General features: G+C 61.1%; 1 protein-coding gene across 1 annotated transcript in view; it reads left to right on the plus strand.

The window, feature by feature from the left end:
* The first annotated feature begins 487 nt into the window (after positions 1-487).
* The window catches only part of LOC117650785, an 18729-nt gene continuing 11479 nt past the window's right edge, over positions 488-7737 (plus strand). Inside the window, exons 1-4 of the mRNA XM_034394388.1 lie at positions 488-643; positions 1664-1791; positions 1897-2146; positions 7527-7735. Of these exons, the coding sequence (XP_034250279.1) occupies positions 1753-1791; positions 1897-2146; positions 7527-7735 (498 nt within the window). The 5' untranslated portion in view covers positions 488-643; positions 1664-1752. The remainder of the gene's footprint in view (positions 644-1663; positions 1792-1896; positions 2147-7526; positions 7736-7737) is intronic.

Below are 7737 nucleotides of genomic sequence, written 5' to 3' on the forward strand. Positions count from 1 at the left end.
CCGTGGATACGGCACGGCAGCACGTGACAGCAGCAACCGTGACAGGAGCACCCGTTTGAAAAAGCGCGCCAACCTCGAAACAAAAGAAAGTCGGCGCGGGAACCCACTCCGCCAGGCGCCCCGTTCAAACGACGAGGCGATGAGGTTTATTTTAGAACCATGCTGCTCAAAAAACGTGAAACCCTTTGCTGCAGCATGAATTTTTACCTTTCGAACTAACTATCGCTCGCATCCTGTGTCTATGACTCCACTCAGCACGCCCCCCAATGGTCCCTAAATAAAGCTGATGCAATCGTGACGAAATGACGGAAGGAAAAATAGTCCCTCTGTGGCTTTCCCGTTTTTCGCGATTCGAAGTCGCTATCAGCACGTGCACTCGCCAAAGCACACAGACGCTGATATGGGCATTATTAGCATTTCGTTTCGCTTCTTATCTCTCGAGGCGAAAACGAGAAAGAAAGTAGTTCTGGAGCGATCATCGACTCTGGCCCCACCGCGCGGCGCCTCGCTCGTTCACTCTCCCCAATGACGCCGACTCAGAACATTGTATTGCTATTCTCGCTCGCAAATATCGGTTAAGATGGGGAACTAGATCCACACCCAGCCGCACACATTGTGTGCCAGCACACCCAACAAAAATGGAGTAAGTAGAATAATTTTTTAAGGGAAACGTTGCTCAGTTTTTGTGAAATTTGCCCTGTGATGTTCTGCTGCGAAGCCTCGGTGTTCTCAGCGTGAGTCACCAACCCTTTTGGCTCATCTGTTTTTTGTCTTTCCCGTTTTGTTTACTGTCTGGTTATCGTCTGCTTGTTTTGATTATTTACCTGAAGTTTAATTTTGTTGGATAACCCTTTTCCTGTGCTAGAGTGAGATCAATTTTAAAAGTATGTTTAGGTTATGAAGTCAATTATTAATGTAGCTTGCTGTCTATGGCTGTAACTCTCCATGCTGTGACAGTTTAACTCTTTTTGGTTCCATCAATTTGTCCAAGCCCTCTCTCCTTACACTTGGAGTTTGTTTTCTTTGTTATATTTTTTTGTTTGTCTTGGTTTTCATTCCCAATGCATTGTACACAAAATCCTCTCTTTCTTAAAAAATTCCCTCTACGTTAAGAAACGAAAGACACTGAAGCTACTATTTTCATTTTTCACTCCAGCAGGGCATTGAATTCTTAATCTGTCTGTGAAAAGTTGCCAATGATTATTCCTCCGGCTGACATGCTGCTATCCGCAATGAAACTACCTGCCTCTGGTCTACTAACCTACTTTCACTTTGCTGGAGAACAACCATGCTCGTGGCTATGAGAAAGGAACCTATAATGGATCTTAATGCCCTTTTACTGGGTTCGAAAATATCCAAAAACATTAAAACTCAACTGCATAAACAAACTTTAATCCTTAATTTGGCCTATTGAATTATTTTCTTTGTGTGGACTAGGTAACATATGTTTCGATTCATTGTTCCGGATTACTGAGTATTTACTTTGTTCTTTGACGGATTAAATTCCATTTTTAGCTAGAATTTTAAAAAATTGGTTCTTTTTCAACTAAGTAGAAGATTTCATTCGAATCTATTCGCAAGTGAAGTGACACTTTTATTTTCCAGTTTCAGGTTTTTTCCTTCCACGGCTATTGGTTAACATTTCCTCTTTTGTCATTTTTAGGGCCATCATGGCGTTTTCACTACTTTCCACGATCTTTGGATCGGACCAATCATTTATTTTAACACCAGCAGTGATACAGTCCAACAAAAATGGAATTGGACACTGCTATGGAGCTCAGCTTTTGGAAGGTAATGTCTTGGTCTTTTTTTTCCAGCCATTCCTCTATTTGTCTTTATTTCTCATCAATGTTATCTTATCCATCTCTTGACGATTTTTCCATTGCTTGATTTTAGGAGGAGCCCCTCTCGCCCTTCTCAGGGCTTGTTGAGGAGGAAGCTGATATATGGGAGCTTTTTGGAGACGTCAAGCAAGATGAGCAAGAAGCGCAAGATCCGCTGGATGTCAAGGGCAAGGCAGGAGCCTGGCTTCCTGACTCGCCCAGTGACTCATGCGACTCTCTTTCACCATCCACCACATTCAGTGCACGGGCTCAACTAGCATCACAACTTCTTGAAGATCTCGATGAAGTACTTATCAAACAAGGTTTGTCCTCACTTGATTCCACTTTTACATCTAGTTTTGTTTATTTTGACTTGTGTCTTCACTTGGCACTTGAGTTGTTACGTTCCATCTAGAAATAGATTTCCCAAGTTGTGAAAGAGTTCCATTCACATAACGTGAAGTCACAAGACTCGTGCTGGGCTTTACACCAGCACCCGGTCCCCCCGGACGTGGGATATTTGCGGGAGGCTGTCTCGTCGATACTCCGCGCGCAGAGACGCCCGCTCCCGCGCGTGGCGCCCGGAGTATCGCCGGCTGCTGTGGCGGGGAATCTGCCGCCGTGTGTCGTGCCGTGCAGCCATGGTGCAGCGCTGCCTCAGTGCTTATCAACTTATCACTCACTTGCATGCTGCTAGGCCCTTGTTGTCGTGAGCTCAGTGAGTTAGTCGGCTATTTCGTGCGAACCGTTCAAAATTTGAATTTCAAGTTGACAGAAACAACTCTCTGTTGCTGAACTTTTCTCAGACTAACTTCCAAGATGTGTGGGATTTAATAACTGTCGTGGGGGGTATTGACAGCTCGCGGCGGTGTAGCGACGTCCTCGCGGCGGGGTGGGGGGTGCACTGGTGCACTGATCGCTCTGCAGAATGTGCCGTTTGGCCGTGCGTGCGGCGTGCGGGGGTTTCCTGGCCGCGCGAGGCGTTGCCGGCGCCGGCGTTGCCTGCGTGGACGCGAGGCGGGGCCCGCAGTAATTGTTGGGCCCTGGAGCCCCGCGGCGGAGGGGGAGGGGGTGTTGTTTACCAACACGGCGTGCCCCCCTCCACGGCCCCATTTTTATGGGGCCACGCCCTTCGCTGGCGAAAGAGAAAGTGCCGCCCTGTCGGCGCGGCGAGTGCGCAGACCCAAGTGCGTTTGGCGGGCGGCGCGAGGCGCAAGGCGGCGAGGTGGTGCCGGACTGCCGGTCGCCCCGTCATCGCTGGAGGCGCGGGGCAAGCGCGCCGCGTCGCGGAAGATAGCGCGTCGACGGAGGCGAGACCAGGAGTTGAGCGATGGCTGGCTTTTTGATCACGTGGTCCGGCGGTGGACGCGCGCCGCGCCGCGCCGGGTCGCTCTCTGTCTGGCCTTGGCGGCCTGGCCCGTGGGGCTGAGGGAGACAGCGACGGCGAGGCGCCTTGCTCCGCCTCACCGCCTTGCTCGGCCGGCAGGCTCTTGTTGTTCTCGGCAGCCGAAGAGCGGCGGCAACGAGTTTAGCCGCGTGTCCTCCAGCGCCCCACTCTCCCCGCCCCTCCCCCCCGCCCCTCCCCCCTGCTCGGCGATGAGGCGGTGCGGTGCGGCGCGGCGGGTCCGCGGGCCGGGGGCCGGGCGCTGCGCGGCGGCACGGTCTGGCCGCCTCGCCCGCCTCGCCTTCGCCTTGCCTGCTGTTAGCGCGGTTAGTCCCCATGTGTCCGCCTTGACGCGCAGATCGCCATCGCCGCCGCGTCCGTCCAGTGGCCGTCCCCGCGTGTGCCTTTGTGTTTGTGCGTGCTCGCTCGCGCGTTCCGGGGCGACGTGCCCCACGAAGCTGTGACCGTGTCTGGATGTAGTGCCAGCCCCATGTGGTGCCCGCACCACTATAGCATGAAGTTCAGCTACCACTACACGTGGAACAAGGAGATCATTGTGAACTCCCAGAAGCTGGTGAAAAGAAGGTGAACGGTGGGCGCGACCTTGGGCAGGACCGTGCCGGCAACGACCCCCTGGCTGCTGCTGCTGCGGCTTTCTGAAGCCCCGCCCTCGGACCCCGTAGAGATACCACCAGCAACACCACCACTTTCACCAGCACCTTGACCTCCGCCAGCACCCAGTGACACGCAGCTCCACGCAGCGGGCCGCGAGACATGGCAGCTGTCGCATACGGTACGAAGGGTGCATGTCACAGCGACGCTGACAGCCTACCCCGACGGAACCCGGGGACGTCGCGCCGTCTGCTCCATGTTCCTCGAATGAGACGCGAATCAGGCATGCGTCTGGCATGCGTCTGGCATTGCCATGGATCACAAAGCGTGTCCGGACTTGTGTCCTGGCCGAACTGGTCCGCAGGCCCGCCGTGCGCCCGGCCGCCCCACGGCGTCGCCGCCTTGAGGAAGTCACCTGTCGCGGTGGCAACTGCCGGACTGGGCGACTGGGCTCGGCGATAAGAGGGGCGGGGCGAGCCAGCGACCTTGGACCGCGCGGTGCCGCCAGGCCGCCAGCTGTAGCCAGAGCGGCGCGGCGGCAGGTGTGGTGAGCCGCACTACGACCGCCGGAGAGGAAAAGCACTGTGCGTAGCACCCTCGGCACCCTCTTGGGGGAAAAGGGGGGGGGGTGAGTGCGCCGCGGAGTGACCTGTTTGCCACGGAACCTGATCCGGCCGGCCAGGGCCCCGGCCAGGGACGGCAGAGAAAACGCAGCGCGCCCACGGCGGCGAGGGAGGGAGGGAGGGAGGGAGGGACTTCCCTGCGAGCGCGCCGCCGACACCGCCGCGGTCTGGATGGGGTGGACAGGCCCTGGATGCATGGAGCAAGATCGGCAGCAGCTCCGCCCAGCCCCGCCGCGCCGCGCCCGCATTGCACCGTGACGTAACGGACTGGCCTCGCACCGCATCAGAATGGCGGCTGAAACGTCGGCTAGACGAGTTTCCGAGGCGTGTTGTCCTCCCTCCCATTTGATGTCCTCTGCGGACGGGCCCTGAAGTGGCTGTCTCTGTCTGGCCGGTGCGAGCGCAGAACTGTGTCTCGGCTGCAGGGCGCAGCGCAGGGCCCGTTGGCTCCTCGCTGGGGCCTGCCAGCCGACTGCCAGCACACCCGATGCGGCGCGGCGGACGCGGCGCCCCCGATGAGAATGAGTGCGTTGCCACGGTGCGCGAGCAGCGCGGGCAGCGCGTGCGTGGCTGCTCGGCGGCTCACTCATCCCCGACTCGGAAGTCGAGTCAAGTGGGTCAGCTGGCTGTGCCCATTTGATAGAGGCGACACGACGCTGACGCCTAGCAACGCGGCGTGGCCAGGCATGGCAGGGAGGCTGAAGCGCCTGCGAGGTAGGCAACGTCGGAACACGCATGCGTGGAGGGACCGACGCTTGCCTACCTGGCGGGCGCTAGTGCCGCCTCGCGCTCCCGCTCCACTCCGCGGCGTGCCGACTGGGTTGCGTTGTTCTTTTCCGCGACGCTGTTGTGCGTTTGTTCGGCCGGCGGCGCGTGGCTGCTGCATCGCGCCGCGAGCCTGATCGAGAAGGTGCGGCCGCGGCCTCCTCCGTGGCGGCCTCCGTCGCGTCCCCGCTGCGACCCGATAGCTTATCGCGAGGGGCTGCCCCGGCCGGTCGCCAGCAACAGGCCGGCCGCAACGCGAGCACCGTGGGCCGGCCTCTCTGCTGCAGCGTCACGTAGCCACGCGTGCGTGGAGCACTTTTGGAATCTGAAAAGCGGTTTCGAGCTCGTCGTCCGGCCGCAGCGCCCAGCTCCAAGACTCGGGCGGGTCGTTGGTTCGGCCACCGGTGCGGCGCAGGGCGGCGCAGGGCGGCGTCCAGGGCGGCGTCCAGGGCGGCGTCCAGGGCGGCGTCCAGGGCGGCGCCCGCTGTAACACGGCCCGCGCAAGAAGGGCGCGGCACGGGGCGTGTCGGCGTGGCGTGGCGTGGCGTGGCGTGGCGCTAGCGACAGTGCTGGTGAGCTGCCAGCTGCAGCGCTGGAGGCTGCAGGCCGCGCGCCCGCCCCGCTCTCGCTGCCTGTCTTTGGCGGAGGGCCGCACCGAACCGGTTTGGCGCGCTGGACGCGTTTTGCGCTTGGCGCCGCGCCCCTCGTGGCTCCCGGACGGCCCCCGGACGGTCCCCAGGGCGGCCCCGGCCCGGCATCTCGAGATCGGGAGATCAGAGCGACGACCGGGCGGCGTTATCAGGGACATAACTCGCGTGGTGTTCGGATCGAACCAGTCGGCCGGCGACGTCCTCCTTCCCCCGCGCCGCAGCGCGCAGCACTGACCTCTCGCACTACTTGAACGGGCGCCGCGCCACTGCAGCCCTGTTCCTGGCGCCGCCGCCACTTTGCTGCAGACGAGGGGGGGGCGGGGAGCAGCTGCCCGCAATATCGGGGCGACTGGCTAGTTAACCTCTGCTCTGGAACCAATGAGATAGCGCGCGGCGACGTCACTTGGCGCTCGACCCGCCCTCAGCATCCCTGACCTGGCTTGTCTCGGCTCGTCGTCCGCCCTCGCACCACCGCGGCGTCGTTCCCCGCGGCCTCGGCCAGCGTGACGTGGGGCCTTGGCCCTCCGCGGGGTGCAGGCCGTTCCGATAAGGCGACCCTAGGAGGCGGTGCGTGCTCCGGGTGTTGGGCGCTCCGCGGCGCCGCGGCCCCCGGCCGGCCACGCGTTCCCCTCTTCCGCGTTGCAGCTCTGGCGAGCGGCTCGGTCTAGTCCCTCTTCCGGGTGCAGCCGCGCCCCGCCGCGGTGCGAAGTGCGACCCGCGAAGGAGAGGGCCGTCGACTCGCGGCTGACAATGTGTTTTGCGACGGAAAATTCCCTTTTCTCTCCCCGCCGGCGTCAACAAGCGTTGACGGACGTGACACGGCGGACCGCAAGACGTCGAGGGCCTTGAAGGCGCTCGCTGGGAATCGGGCTGGGGCGCGCGAGCCTCGCGAGGCGCGCGTTTCAGAAACGGGAAAGGCTGAAAGTCTTCGCGCTCCGCTCCGCGCGCCGACCGGGCGAGTCGGTCATTGGTCCTGCTCGGTGGCACTGGGCCCACACGGCCTTATGGGACCAGTTTGGCTGCCAAACGGCGTCCCGGTCGGACCCTGGCCGGACTCCGGTCAGGTGGTGAGGTACACTGCTCTTTCCCCTCGGCCTCGCCGTCGATGTGGATGTGAAGGCGCGGGTCGCTCCGCTTATCGCCATGTGCCGCTGGTTTGTTCCATCGCCGGCCACCCGGGCTATTTGCGGCAGGTTATCTCGCGGTGCCCCGCCCGGCAGCCCACTGCTGTCTGTGCGGCGCGCCGCCTGCCAGAGCAGACTACACTAGACACAGGGTGCGTGGCGTGCCTGAGCCGGTAAAGGCCGCGCCGCGTGCAGGTCATCCGGTCGAAACAGAAAGACCCCAACCGCGCCGACAGCGACCAAGGCTCGGGCCAAGGGGGTGGCGCGGAGTTTGGCGCTGGCTCAGGTCGTCGACCGGCCGCCATTGTCTACTGTCTAGTGCTTTGAACCTTGGTCTGCCGGCCGGGCTATCTGGCCGCTGTGCCGCCGCACCTATCTCGGTCTGCGCTGCGCTGCCGCCGCATTCGGGCCTGCCGGCGGTCCGGCCGCCCCTCGGGACGAGCGGAGTCTGGGTTGGGGGTGGGTTCTGATGGGGACCGCCCGTCAGCGCCAAGTTGAGTTTTCGTTTAGACCGACGTCTGATTGTGTGTTTTGTCTGTTTGCAGAATCCTTCTCGGATTGGTATGAGTCGAAGACGGACCTGCCGATGTTCGAGGAGCTGCCCTCGCCGACGCCGTCCCTCTGCAAGGACGACGCCCTGGCGGGGGTGGCCTCTCGCCCCTTCGCCGGCCTGTCCTTGACGCAGCCCCTGACGCACTTCGCCGCCAACGTGGTCCTGCCCGCCTTCGCGCCCGCCGCGCCCGCCGCGGTCCATGT

The sequence above is a fragment of the Thrips palmi genome, unplaced genomic scaffold, assembly GCF_012932325.1.
Source record: "Thrips palmi isolate BJ-2018 unplaced genomic scaffold, TpBJ-2018v1 HiC_scaffold_5, whole genome shotgun sequence".
Classification (NCBI taxonomy): Eukaryota; Metazoa; Arthropoda; class Insecta; order Thysanoptera; family Thripidae; genus Thrips; species Thrips palmi.